Here is a 15002-nt window from a genome sequence, read left to right as displayed (position 1 = left end):
AATCGATGTGATCTCTGACGTATCTCCAGGAGCGGTAGGAGGCATGCTTTGGCCTCTCTATAAAATTTTGCAATAGTTTGATTTGACTAGTGAGCTTTACAATTTTTGTTCACCTGTGAAAACACCGAAATTCATAAAATTTTGGTTATTTTTCTTCCTTTATTTTATGATCTCATATATCAGTGAAAGAAATTTTCAAAATTAAATATTTCATTCCCCCCCAAAATTTTCCAAATTTATGAAATTTTGGCTAGTTTTTAATCCTGCAATGAGAATGATCAAGCATGCTCTCTCTTATACTTATAATACAGTGTGAAATTTTGAATCACTTTATGATCAAATGGATCAAGCAATAGTCTCTGTCCTGGTGTATGATTTGCTGGCAAGTGAGAGTGTGAAACTGACAGTGTCGTTAGGCAATCAGTGGTAGTAGGTGATGGTTGGTTGGTCACTGTGGGCCCGCCCATCGACTACATGTGGGGCCACCGGAACCTGATTGGTCTTGTCCAAAAACCGTGGATTAGACACTTTATTTTTTTACCTGAATTGGGGAGGTACTGTAGCATGATTGTCCCATCATGCACCAAACCACCGTTACAGTGGCTAGCTTGATTGGCCAGATGTGGCCGCTCGCTTTCTGAGAGCTGTGGTTTCTCTTTGCAGGTAGTACTCATCGGTTGCTGCCACGTCAGACCAACGTGGCGTCCAAGGAGTTTTTTTATTTTTTATTTTTTTTTATTAAAAATTTAAATAAATAGATTTTTTATGAATTTTTTTTTGTAAAACTAGGCGCCCGCAGTCCATTGGGAGGGTTGCAGCCCTCTGAGAGAGCGGTTAGGTATCCTTACTGACTCCTGAGAGGGCGGGTGGCACTGAGGTGCACTCCTTGCCTGAGGCGGTCCATGATACCAACTGCGTCTCTATGAATATTATAAATGATATAGGCATGTGGAAACAAACAAGAAAAAATAATTTCAGTTTATAGTCATTGTTACATGAGTATGGAGTACTGAAATGACTTGTAAGTTACGCATGCCGCCAATGCAGCGTCCTTGTCCCAATGGATCAGGTACGCCTCCGTAGTCGACGCGATGTGGGACCGAACACACTCTGTGGTGTAGGTGACCCGTGTGCGTGTACGTGGCACGTACCACCGTAGGTAGTCGTCGAAACTCCGCGCGTCGAAGGGACGCGCCTCCTCCACGACATCCTGAAGCGCTTGGGCCCCTGCTGATACGTACGGGGCCAAGCGATCTGCCTAGAGGTTGCCAGCTGGCTGGTCCTTACGTGTATACCTGCAAGTGAACCATGTTAAATACAATTGACAGTAAGACGAATGTTACGAAATATTGAATTCTTCATATATACCTGTGGACGTGCATGGGAACAGTGCGAATGTGGATGAGAGGGAAAGTCTGGTGGCGACCAAACTGCCGCATGATGCGGTGCGATGAGTACTCCTCGACGTAGATATCGAAGACAAGCAGTGTCTTCATAAGCTAGTAGTCCTCATCTCTGTTACATAACGGCGACAGATCAATAAAGTACTTACATATCCCATACAAAATGCCTTATACAATTCCAACAAGTGGGAGGGATCTCATTCCTCACATGACTCAGTTATAAACCTCAGCAAGATTCGTTGTCATTACTCCATACTTTGCCCCTACCACTGTCGTACAACAAAGCCCATTTTTCATTTGGCTTATTACGTATCCACTGAGAAAAGCTCCTAATAGCTGACCCTGACCTCCTTACTATCTGCGGAGTATCTGTTGGGAGAGGTCCAAGAGCTTTCGGTTCATCACCAGTGGGTGCAGCCTCCGCTGTCTATTTCAGAGTTAGTTCGTCCAGTCTTGCCCATAGGGCATTGAACTTGCGTTGCTGGTTTTAACTGCACAACTTTTTAAAAAGCTTCATCAACTCTTTGTTTTTTAACTGTCTATAGAAGTTCGCACCCATATGGCGCATGCACCACCTGCTCTTCAGGTCAGGCCACTGTGCTGCTACACCCCGTCGAACACTACCATGTTGCATATCCAGCAAAGTCTGCAACAACCCTGCGTGTCTATCATGAATCAAACACACATCTGGCCGGTCAAGAACAATATCATGTTTCACCCGCTCAAGGAACCAATACCAGCTGTCCCTATTCTCACTCCCCACGAAAGTAAACCCCAGTGGCAAGACTTAGTTGTTACCATCAACCCCAATTGCAGATAATATATGTCTTTTGTACTTCCCAATCAGAAATGTCTCATCCAGACAAATGATGGGTCGACAGTACCGAAATGCTTTGATGGTTGCAGCGAATGCAAAGAAAGCACGCTGCAATACTCATTTTTCGCTGTACTCCGCATCAGTGGAGGGGTAATGCTTAATATCTAGTAACTGTCTGGGTTCCTTCCACATATTGTGGCTAATTGATGAGGTAGATTGTGATATGAATCTTCATATGTTCTGAACCTCATCTCAATAGCCTTCTGTTTCGCCCTTCATTCCTTCGCATAGTTTATTGTGTGCTGTAACTTTTGCTCAATATCACGGATTATTGATCGTGGCTCATACCTTAGGTTGTCCATAATCTCCCTATATATAACATTAGCAATAAAAGCAGATGACAGGTTCCGGTGGGCGAATTCTATTTCCTCAATGTGACAATTATGTCCTTAACTATTGAGCACTGCCAGTAGTCCACCCATTTCCCTCTGAATGCGTGCACCCACCAAGGACATTGAGGCACCAAACACTTCACATCATACTCCCTTTTAGTGGATTTAACAACCTTGAACTGTCTCCGAAGAGACAGCAACTAGAATTTAACTGCATCAATAACAGCCTCCTTTGCATGGTACATGGCATCCTGAGACACCTCGTTCTTATGGTACTGTCACGCTGTCTGATCAGCCTCGCTAACCACCAGCTTTGAAAATTCATGATCTCTCCACTCTGCAGGCACTGGAGCATTACCCTCCTCGTCAGATAAATCCCCATCGGCAACGGCTTCCTCCAGCTCTTGATTCTCTAACTCCATATCTTCAATTATGCTAGGGATATGCTCTCCCTCATCGGCTACACCCATCGGTTGCATCTTAGAAATATCCCCAACATCTGCCCTGGTCCCGACATTTACCGGATCTGATTCATCTTTCACTGCCTCACTTGGTCCCGCTACTGCTTCCACGGAGTTCACATCTGTTTGATCTTTCAGGTACGCCTCAGCTAACAAAATTAAGGCATACCATGTTCACAAGATATATCTATATACTGCCTCCAAGTTGATGTGGCTTCGAGCTCGCCAAAGTATTCATGACAAGCACAGCTGAGGACAGCTTTTAACTTTAGATCATGTTGTTGCGGATACAATTGGAAAAACCGCATCAGCCACTTGCACACACCCGCAATGATCCTCTCATTAGCTTTACTAAGACCCTTTATTACATGACGAAATCCAGACAAATCTACACCATTAGGACCGTACCTAATTTCACCCTCACCATAATATATCTAAAAAATTAATTTATCTGCCATCCTTAGAAACATCTGTAAATATAATCAATGTTAAGACCGGCGAACTATATTTCTCAGTATCGAAAATAAAAAATTTACCGACACCGATTCATACCTAACAATAGGTTCTTCAATAATACCCCTAACCAAACTTACCTACAAATATTACTCTATATAATCTACATTTAATAGCTATCCTACCATGTCAAAATTAATATTCACAGTATACTAGTATTTTCTAAACCATACATTCTAGGTCATACCGTTATCATACAGTGCTAATTCCTATGTCACACAATACTACCCTACAATTATTACTCTATACAATCTACATATTCAAAACTACCATACTATAAATAATATTCTGTATTTAATTGCTATCCTACCGTGTCGTAAGTAATATTGATAATTTTCTACTAAATACAACATTTTCTAAACCCTAGGTCATACATGTCTAAACCCTATATCATACAGTGCTACTGTACTTATTAACAACAATAAAAGTATACAAGAGCTTACCGAAAAGTGATCTTCAAATCCACAGATCAAATGCAGCAGAGCTTCGCCGCACTCTCTTCTTCTCCTCCCTCTTTGGAGCTTTCTCTTTTTTCAGATTAAAATGAGAATTTACCCTCAATTTTTACCCTTTTACAGAGAATGAGGGAAGGCGGGCGAGCAGCCTCCTTACCACCCCTGAGAGGGCAACAAGAAGCCCTAACCGCCTCTCAAGGGGCGGTAAGGGTACAACGCGAACGGACAGGCTCTAGCCGCCCTCTGATGGGGGCGATTAGACCTACTTACCGGGGGCGGTAAGGAGGCCTAACCACCCTCTTAAGGGCTACAGACGACTAGTTTTACAATTTTTTTCACGATGAATCTATTTATTTAAATTTGTAATTGAAAAAATATAAAAATAAAAAAAACTCGGCGTCCAAGTGGCTAATCGGGAAAGAAAGGACAAACTTCTGGGCTACAAAGAAATGCCAAGAACTCCAATATCGGCCGAGGTCATCCAGCCCTGATCGAGGAACGCCAGTGGCCAGGCCCAAAATCAAGCAGCCTCGGACCTCGGCAAAGGCGCGGAGGAGGAAGAAGGTGAACCGCCCGCACCGCACGGGCTCGATGGCTCCCCCGAGCCCAGCGGGCAACGGCGCAACTCACTGCATCATCACAATGCGTGGAATCAAGACAGGAATCACTCTACCATTGTCAGATTTCAGATCTATACTGACAGACCACTAGGCCACCGCAACAACAACCACAAAAGTCATCACATAGCGTGAGTTTAAACCAAGCAGCTCGATCAGAAATAAACATCCAAACAACCCAGCCATTCCTCGAAAACAAGAGGAAAATAAGACATGCTGCGGAACAGGGATCAAGAGCTATAATCACGCTGAATCAGGTTTCCTTTGGCGTGCCCTTCTTTGCAGCTTCGGCGGCCGCCTTCTCTGCTTCAATCTCGGCAACATACTCATCGATTTCAGCCTCTTCGAGCTCGTGAAGGCCATCCTTGTGTGTCATCACTGCGATCTCTATGTTCTTGCCACCACTCTCAACAACCTAGAGAAATGGAGGGTCAATCAGTGCCATAAAGACAATGGGAGGTTTAAGCATTGCTGAACATCAGACAAATCAGTGATAAAAATAATGAGTGGGCAAGGTGATTTAAGCAAAGCAATTGCGCTGAAGATAGATACGCATCTCTTGCTGCCAATAAGAAATAATGAGTAGCTAATTCCTTTCATCGAAAGAATTATGACATGAAAGCCAGTACATCTATTCACATTTATGGCAACTACATTATGTGCAATGTCATGTAAAATGCTTATCGAGGGTTCTAGGGGCACAAAGAGAACATACAGACATTGACTACCACAGTGAATATGCATATGTGACAACCATTTACAACCAACGATCAAAGAAGTAACAACTTGATATAAATGCAACCTAAGAACTAGAGTTTAGCTAAGGAAGACATGCTAACTTGAAGATGCACTCAAAAAGGGGGCATGCCAATATGCTACACAAAATGATACTGACACATGTTTAGTTATGCTCCTTGGTACATGCAAATTTCACTTAAGATGTGACCTAGGATGGAGACTTAACTCTCCAATGCATATTTGGACTGACATATCTGCATTACCCCATGAGTAGTGACATGCATTTACATATCCACGCTTTAATAATACTACAGCAACAGTAGGGTTGACAAAGCATAGCCCAGCTTTAATAATACTACAGCAACATAATACTAGAAGTAAGAAGACCATTAGTAGGGCAATTTCTTCATGGCACAAAAGCAAAACGTTCAGGTCAATCGAACAATTCCCAAAATAGAGAACAGAAACCAAGAAACAATAATGAACTTACATAAGAATGCCTTTAACAACTTTTGGAACAATGCTTACACTTGAGCAATAAATGACAAGGTGCAGATAAAAACCATATTACAAGGGATGAATTAGTCAGAATGTACCAACCACACAGCAGGTGCAAAACCACGACTTAGGCTATCGGCCTCCTTTTACCTTTATTACTATTACTGATACCTTTTTATTTTCTTTTTATCATCCTTTTTTGTTTGGTCTTGTTGGGCTTCATCTCTAACATATCCCAACTTGTTTGGGACTAAAAGGTTTTGCTGCTGCTGTTGTTGTACAGCAGGTGCAAAACCAATAGGCCATAGCTACCTATGACCATGTACTCTATAGACCAAAAAGTATAATCCCTAAGGGGGTGTTTGGATGAGGGGTGTTTCATTGGGAAATTTAGTAATTAGTTCAAATTTGAACAAGATCTGAAACTTCCCAGTGAAATACCTCCAATCCAAGATGAAAGCAAACGCAACAAACCAATAATATCTAACTCTATTTTAGTTTCACACTTTCACCCTTGCTATTTGAACCTACATGGTTACAGCAGAGTTAAGGAAACTAGATCTAACTGTGGACTATACCGGGACCTATAGTAAATCATGACATCGTTCAGAACCAATCAACCATGACTCATATGAAACACTTGTCTGATTGAGCATGCACAAAGTTTAGACCGGAACATTCCATTGGCATCTTGGGTTGGGTAACAGCAGCTTAGTTCTAAGCCCAGCACCGCATGTTACATCATTCATATCAGTAAATTGACAAATTAGCACTAATGTTAAGTAATTGATCTTTGTCCTCCTATGCTAATTTCTCACAATTGACACTCCTTAAGTTATCTCTACTTTTCCCTTTATAATCACTGTTCTAGCATATGAATCTAACTAGGGAGTGCGAAGTAGATACCTCAAGGAGGGCTCGGATGGCGAGCTTGATGGTCTCCTTGCCGGACGTCTCCTTGTAATTCTTCTCGAGGAACTCGCGCATGGAGTTGGAGTTGCGGCCGGTGGCGTTGGCCTTCCAGGCGGAGAAGGTCCCCGAGGGGTCGGTCTGGTACAACGCGGGTTTCTCGGTGTAGGGGTCGAATCCGACGATGAGCGTGGAGAGGCCGAAGGGACGCACCCCTCCGCTCTGCGTGTACTTCTGCTGCAGCCCTGCGATGTAGCGCGTGATGTACTCGACGGTGACGGGGTCCTCGACGGTGAGGCGGTGGCTTTGGCACTCGACGCGCGCCCGGTTGATGAGCACGCGCGCGTCGGCCTTGAGCCCCGCGCACGCCAGCGCGATGTGGGTGTCCAGGCTCGCGATCTTGCGCACGGACCTGGCAAGATGGGGGATTTGAGTTCGAGGCGGGGATGGCGAGATCTGGAGGGGGGAGGGGGGCCGGGTTACCAACCTGGAGTCCTGGAGCTTGGGGGTGGACTTCTTCTCGACGCCGAGGACGACGGTGTCGGTGCCGCGGACGCCGACGGCGGCGTTGCCCTTGCGGACGGCCTCGAGGGCGTACTCGACCTGGAAGAGGTGGCCGTCGGGGGAGAAGACGGTGATCGCGCGGTCGTAGCGGGCCATCCTGAATTCCTGATGCCGCAGCCGGCGAGAGCTCGCTTTCTCCGGTGGATGGGGGTTTCGTTGCGCTTGTGAACTGCGAAGTCTAATTCGTTTCAGTGTCCTCCTTTCTTGCGAGAGAAGAAGAAACGAGCCAACGAAAAGTTGACGGTTTATATCGCAAGCAAAACGAGCGAATAAAAATCCCAATATCTTTTTCGGACGAAACTTCTATTTTTCAATCTCTATCCCAACTATTATCCCTGTTCTCTTATAATATTATTTTAACCTTTAGCATACAGAATAAAATTACAATAAATTCTTTTATACATAATATATTTACTCTATTTAATTTCTACAATATTCAATCAATAGCACATAAGCTACCAATCTAACATGTTCATTGAATTGAAACTCCACTTTACAATATCTTTTAATATAAACAGTCTCGTAAACCAACACCTTAAAAACCTATAACGACATCTATTTAAAAATAAAATCAAATTTCTAAAATAATATATATTTAAGAACAAAAGTAGTACTTAAAAAACACGTAGTACTTTCTTCCCACATCTGCTATAGTCTACCTTCCAGAATTTTCCATCAACCTCCTACATTCAGCTCCGCTCCTTGTGGGCTCGCATCCCGTGCCTCTCGCACACCCCCGCGCCCTCACTCTCGCGCGCTCCTGTGCCCTCCCGTGTGGGTCCGTGTCCCGCTTCCCGCACGCTATCACGTGTTTCAGCGCTCCCATGTCTCCCACGTTACATGTAAAGCATGGGCTCCACGACTAGTCTACAGTAAAAACTGTATGTGCAAGCATAATTTAAGTGTAGTACTATTTGCCAATAAAAAGGTGCGTCACAATATAAAAGAGTTGCTATTATCACTCGTGCACTGGATGATTTATTTAAAAATCTTTAAAATATTGTGTTTCAACGCTCTCAAACCTTCAAAATACTGTCTAAATAATGATGAAAAATTAAAAAACACATTTGTGACGTAGATGATGCTATCATAGTGCTTACAAAATTTGAACTCAAACAATTACTTATACAATAAAAAAAAATTGTCTTTTTTATTTCTCATCTTACATGCCATGTTTTTGTCTAAAAATTTGTGAAGATAGTGTTTCGAAGGTTTGAGAGGTATCGGAACGTGATTTTTGTGATTTTTAAATAAATCGCCCAATACATTAGAAATAAGTATAAGTCGTCTACTAAATGGGTGAAAAGTGACGACAAACACTTATTTTTGTAATTTTTAAACTTGCTCGAGAAGATTCTCGAGCTGGTGACGGAGATGAAAACGTTCGACCTTGTGGTGCGCGCGGAGGCTCGGACGCAAGTTTTTCCTCGGCAGAAGCACTTGGCACTGGACGAGTCCATGGAGATATTTGGCAGAGACGGCGACAAGCAGGTGGTGCTGAAGCTGTTGATCGACCAGGAAGATCAGCAAAATGTGCAGGTGTTTCTCGTCATTGGAATGGGAAGACCACGCTAGCGAAGATGGTGTGCAACGACCGAAGGGTTCAGAAGCACTTTGAATTGAAGATGTGGCACTGTGTGTCAGAAAACTTTGAAGCTACTGCTCTTGTGAGATCTGTCATTGAGTTGGCTACAAATAGATGTGACCTACCTGACACCATCGAGTTGTTGCAAGGAAAACTGCAAGTATTCTACTATTCTTCATATTGAGCCGTATCAATGCAATCTGGTGGCTGCAGAGTTTTAGTCAGAATTTGAAAGCATCCAGGCCCAATGAAGTTAAGGCCCATAACTAATGTATTTTATTCAAAAGTTGTGTTCAATTAGAGCTACGAATACCAATCGTCTCGAGGGCAAGGCCATGTATATCAATGAAGGTTCACACGAAGAAGCGATCATATTGGCAAAACATCAAGGTACTGCCAAAGTGCCAATAATGATATTCGGTGAACAAGTTCTGGATAGGTTATCGTGAGCCTTTTTTGTCATCCTTGAAAAGGTACCAGAATTTGGTACTGGGGTACTAGTAATTTTTAGTACCTCCCAAGTTATAACTAGTGGTAACGTTTGGTAACTTTCCAAGGACCGTAAAAAAAACCTCTTTACAATTGAATGGAAGAGAAGAGGTACATTTAGCAATCGGCAGCTGTCATATCGATATTTTCCTTTATGCATTTTCTCCTCCAAGAAACATCCATTCAGGTAGCCAGGTCACAATTATATGTGCATGTGAGTACTAGTAGTAGCTGCACCACATGTGAAGCAGTTTCACATAGGAAGATGCAAAACATGCTTAAGAATAATCTCCAGAACATAGAAATTAGTGATATCAAAACTTCAACAACTAGGCAGGCTGCCCATTCATATACAAGTCCAAAAAACATGCTCATACAAACACAAGACTAAGCAGTAATGACAAGTGACTAAAGGGCAAAATGTACCTCTGGACAGGAAATCTGCAGCACCAAACTCGTATGAGTGCACCAACACATGCTCGGAAAGACCCAAACTGGTGCCCTGAAATTCGATGGTACTGCTCCTCCTGGGTAGTCGACAGCAAATTCATTGAAAGATCCATCAACCAAAGAATACTCATTCCAAACCCCAGCGGTATCTTCTGTTATGTATATGGAGTCCCCTCGAATGGCCCCATGATCAGGACCGAGGCACCCTGCAAAACCATAATTTGCAAGAAACAACGCGCACCCACCAAGGCTAGTAATGCTCGCCCACTTCACCTTCCCAGAAAGCCATCGGGAAACATGGTACACCCGTGGATAGAATTTCACGCCTCTAATTTTAGGGTCCGTTTGGATGCCTGTATCTCAGGTGATTCTCAGGAGAAACGGGCTCCGGCCGAACCAAACGAGCACAGCCGAAAGTAAGTGGACGATGATGAGCTCGCAGCCGATGGGCAGGCCCAAGCTTTCGTAGATGGAGACGCGGCAGCCGAGGGACTGGAAGTCGTCGGCGAGGCGCGTGACGGTGAGGCGGAAGCGGAGGAAACGGCGGAGGGGCAGGTGGATGAGATTCGGTGGCTCGGTGGGGGACGAGGAGGAGGGCGCTGAGGGCGAAGAAGTCCTCTTGAGGCTCGTCGGGCGTCTCGCGATCTCGGGGATCAGCTCCGGTCGTCATGGGCCCCACAGATTGTGGACCGGGCTGGGAGCTCATTATGGGCCAAAGTTGGTTGGGCCGCAGGTTGTCGTTCGAAATGCAAAGCAACATGAGAATCTGTTCTTCCACGTTCCAGGGGTTATGTCAGGTACGTGCTTTTTCAACTTGAGAACTAGAATTTCGCTCAAAAAGAAAACTTGAGAACTAGAATTTTTTAAGGATTTTAGCAGCACATGAAATTCATTGCTGCGTCACTGTTATGTAGGATGCCACTTAGTCTTCACTCTATTAATGCAGATGGTTTTGTTAGTGTAATCTTGGCCAGATATGACCAATGATCATGCGTACCATCAGGGAAGGAGATCGAATGATAGCATACACAAATGGCCATCTGAAGCACCACAATCGAAAGTTGAAAGGGAATGAGCTCCGTTTATTTATTTGTTCACGCTTACGCCTGAAAATACGAAAGCATCTCATGTGGCATGTGTGAACGCGCACGACGTTCTTCTCGGTGGATTTTTTGTATCTCCGGGTTTAGAGTGAGGTCGCAGGGCAGCAGGCCGGCCCGGTAGTTGTGGAGAACGTGGGAGGCGGAGGGCCGCCGATTGGTCGGTGCCAGCGGCGGGGGAGGCAAGTCGACGGTCCCGACAGAGCCAGGTTAGCACGGCGGAGGGCGGTGGGCGCGGATCCGTCGGCGGGAGGACCGCCGGAAATAGGAGGAGGCGAGCGGGGCAGGGGTGTGTGCGCTGGCGTGGTTGAGAAGAGAGAGAGGGTGTGCCTTGGCTGGAGGAAGAAGAAAGCGCGAGACCCGTTGGATCGAGATCAGATGGACCCGATTCATCACCTGAAAAAAAGAAAAATCAGCCGCCTAAAATATAGCATCATCCTTATTTGTTTGTTTGTTGAGAGTAATCCTGTTTGGCTTCAAAATTGGCTTCCATGGCTACTAGGTGTTCTGTGTTTTCTCTGCTCATATTACAAAGGTAAAGTGCTAGAAGTAATCTACTGCTCCTACTTTGTCAGTATTATGTCAAACACAGGGTACTTTGCTTGTAGTGTGGTATCAACTTACTTGTTTAATAGATTATCCCAGCCAGCCACTGTTCTCCTTTCGATCAGTATTTGCCCAATTGCCTCCCTATCTTTACCTTTTCCTTCTTTTCAGAAAAACTCTCATCAGCTTTCCTTCTTTTCTTTTCAGATTTCTGTTCACTCTTGATCAGAAAGAATATGTGGCTATCACACTGCCAATAGAATCTCAAACTTTTCCATCTGGATGAGATCTGTTACTCACTCATCATCCAACTTGTAAATGCACAGGGAGAGGGGTACATCAGAGGAGAAAGCAAAGTGACAGCTCAATCATAATCTGCAGGATTCTAACCCGCATTACATTGGTCTCTGCAGCTCTGCAGCTCAAAACTAGATAAAAGGAGCAGATGACAATAGAGTATCAGATCAGTACTTCATCAGCATGCGTTATCGATCCACTCCCCAAAGAAATAAAATTATGCACAAAGAAGAATATAATTCAAAGAGCAACGTTTCTGAAAGGCAGTCAATGAACCAATGCAATGCATTCCTGGAACTGCAATTGCCAACATGTAAACGTCTCATAATCTCTAACCCCTATCCACAAACAAAAAGGCCTACACAATATTATCTCTCCATTTCTCCTCCCTATTGCTCTAATCCTCTTTCGGTCTGAAAACAACTTGGAATCGCTCCTATGGATCGGGAGCCACAACCTTGCCAAATCATAGCAGGCTAAAGAGAGGATGATCCACTCCAACAAGCATGACCACCACTGCAACTGTCAGGGCAAATTGGAGGGCAACTGATGCCAACCATGGTGTTGCTTTCATCGCACCAGCGTCGCTGGCCTTCAAGGACGCAAGCCACACTTCGTCTTCCAGCTGCTCGTGGCTTGGCCTCCGTGACGAGTTCTTGTTGGATTTCCCGCTGCAAAATGTCCAAGGAGATGCTCTCATAAGCAATATGTAGCCAGAGGTTAATCCTATCGACATCTAAAGTTAATTCAAGCAAGAAATGTGATATGTTGGGTCTGTTTTATCTGTTTTGCAGCTCCACGTTCCAACAAGGCAATTGCAATTGCAACTTAGCCAAGACCAACACACAGGTACAAAATGGGGACAGAAGAAAGGAAAAGATGGCAAGAGAAGTGTTGAGTATATCTGACTATTATGTTAGGATACGATTTTATTAGAATTGATTCGGATATACTCTAACAAGAAGAGTGCATCTCAAAGCTTCTTTTAATCTTTTCTTAACTGCAAGTCTAACTCTTTTCCCCCCTTTCACATTACGAATCAAAATCTCATTTCCCCCCAGTAATCTATCTATCTCAAAGAAGTGTAATGTATACCTGCAGCTCGAATTCTAACAAACTAGATCAAAATCTGGGCAAGGTAAGTAAGGCTAGGCGCAGACCTGAATGGAGTGGATTTGGGGCAGAAGGTGATGGTGTAGTCGGTGTGGTTGCAGGTGAAGGTGGAGGTGGCGTCGTCGTAGGCATAGCTGTAGGACTTGGGGCACGCCGACTTGAAGAGCTGCGAGTACTGGGAGGGGTGGCAGGTATCGGGGTTGCCGTAGGCGCCGTTGCAGCAGTACTCGGGGCTGCCGAACGCCTCGCACGCGCTGCGGCACGCGCGTCCGTCGTCGGCGCGGAGCTCGTCGGGGCAGCGCTCGTTGAGGTCGTTGAGGCACCCCGTGTCGGGGCAATCCGGCGCGGCCGCCTGGACCAGCATGGGCAGGTTGTAGCCGTCGACGAGGCTGACGTCATAGAAGTCCTTCCCGCCGGCGCCGTCGAGGGTGAACTCAGCGAGCGTGGCGGGCGGGGACGCCCCCGCGCCGCGGCACTCCACCTCGCCGGAGCCGCAGTCCCCCGTGGAGCAGGAGCCCTTCCCGGAGGAGTCGAAGTCGCAGCCCGACCGGCCCCAGAAGCGGCCCGACCACCCCTGGGGCGCGTACAGCGAGCGCGATTGCCCCGGCGAGAGCGCGAAGCCGGTGCTCTCCAGAGGCGGCGTGCCGGAGCCCGACAGCAACCCCGGCCACACCGTGTCCCCGCACCGGTTGGTGAACGTGAACGTGATGCCGCACACCGACCCTGCCCATCACAAATCCAAATCCAAGACGATTCACGGACCGAAAGCTCGCAACTTTGCCCCAAATCCAAAGCAATCCAAGGCGATTGATTAATCCCTAGAACATTAGGAGAGCACTACCAACGAATCAGTCGCCACGTACCTTGGAAGAAGGAGAGGATGAGGAAGGCGATGGAGGTCGGGGTGCCGAGCAGACGCAACTGAGAAGCCATGGAAGCTGCGCTCTTGGGAGATGCCGGTGGTTGGGGAGCACGATTTAACCGGAAGAGCAGCGGACTAGCTAAGTAGCTGGGGGGTGGGGGAGGAGGCGGGGCGGCCGGGTAATAAGGCGGCGGCCGTTGGGGAGTGGGAGTGGAGGAGGAGGGGGAAGTGGGCGCGACCGGCACGGCCCATGCCCTCCTCCGCTCGCTTGGAGGACCGGGAATGGGGAGGTTGGGTGCGTGCGCGGCCGTGTAAACCTTTCCCACTCGCGGTTGCCCGTTTTATAACCGCGGCCGTGTGTTGCCTTTTGCTTCCGGAAACCAGCTTCTGAAAATGGCTCTCCAGAAAGGAATCTTGTCTTCACTGTTAAATGCTAGATGCTAGTTTAGAGATGTTTTTTGATTTTTGAGAAATAATATTACAGGAGGTATCTATTATATTATTATTTAAGAAAAAAAAGTATTTATATTCGCTCTCAAGACCATAAAATTACCACGTTAATCAAAAAAAATTTCTAGACCACTTATTGTTATAAATATCTAACGACGATGTAGATTAAATCAATGAGCATATATACAATTAATAAATAGCTATATTTAGAAACCAAAGAGTCAATATCACATACGATTAATAAATACCTAAACTCGGAATTAAAAATTAAAAAAATAACAGTTCATTTTTTTATAGTTTGAGAAGCAAAATATCTAAATAAAAAGATCACATAAAATAAATTTAATAATAATGAAAATTAAGGGTTGGAATAGAAAAAAATATCCATATCAAATATAGTTTTATAGAAAATCAAATACCTAAATAAAAAGTTCATGTAAAATACAATTAATCAACGGCTAAAATTCATAATAAAAAATAATAATTTTTAAAAAAAAAACTTACTAAGATAATAGATTAAGAAGCATTGTATAGCTCAAATTCGTCACATCAAGTAGTCAACGGGCAAGACATAGCATGCAGGCAAGATAAACATATTCTGATTTTGGTTGGACCGACTACACTTGATGCACGCTTTTAATAGTTGATCAAAACATATATGAATTGAAATAGTATGTATATACGATTCAAGTGCAAGTTTGGAGCATAAATAATTTCCTTTTTTACAAATTTTTTTTTATCTC

The 15002-nt window shown here is 44.8% G+C and overlaps 2 protein-coding genes across 2 annotated transcripts; both read right to left on the bottom strand.

Annotated features, from left to right (window-relative positions):
• Positions 1 to 4690: 4690 nt before the first annotated feature.
• Positions 4691 to 7640, bottom strand: LOC133895745 (proteasome subunit alpha type-7-A). Its single transcript, XM_062336247.1, has 3 exons — positions 7291 to 7640; positions 6801 to 7215; positions 4691 to 5073 (listed from the first exon to the last, which is right to left on the bottom strand). The coding sequence occupies exons 1-3, from the start codon at positions 7461 to 7463 to the stop codon at positions 4912 to 4914; spliced, it is 750 nt and encodes a 249-aa protein (XP_062192231.1). The 5' UTR covers positions 7464 to 7640; the 3' UTR covers positions 4691 to 4911.
• A 4465-nt stretch (positions 7641 to 12105) lies between these two features.
• On the bottom strand, positions 12106 to 14144 carry LOC133895598 (thaumatin-like protein 1). The gene is made up of 3 exons (XM_062336029.1): positions 13811 to 14144; positions 12995 to 13670; positions 12106 to 12505 (listed from the first exon to the last, which is right to left on the bottom strand). Exons 1-3 carry the CDS (start codon positions 13878 to 13880, stop codon positions 12301 to 12303), a joined length of 951 nt encoding a protein of 316 aa, XP_062192013.1. The 5' UTR covers positions 13881 to 14144; the 3' UTR covers positions 12106 to 12300.
• Positions 14145 to 15002: the final 858 nt, after the last annotated feature.

This window comes from Phragmites australis, chromosome 16 (assembly GCF_958298935.1).
Source record: "Phragmites australis chromosome 16, lpPhrAust1.1, whole genome shotgun sequence".
In the NCBI taxonomy this organism is placed as follows: Eukaryota; Viridiplantae; Streptophyta; class Magnoliopsida; order Poales; family Poaceae; genus Phragmites; species Phragmites australis.
This window is presented reverse-complemented; position numbering and strand designations above follow the sequence as displayed.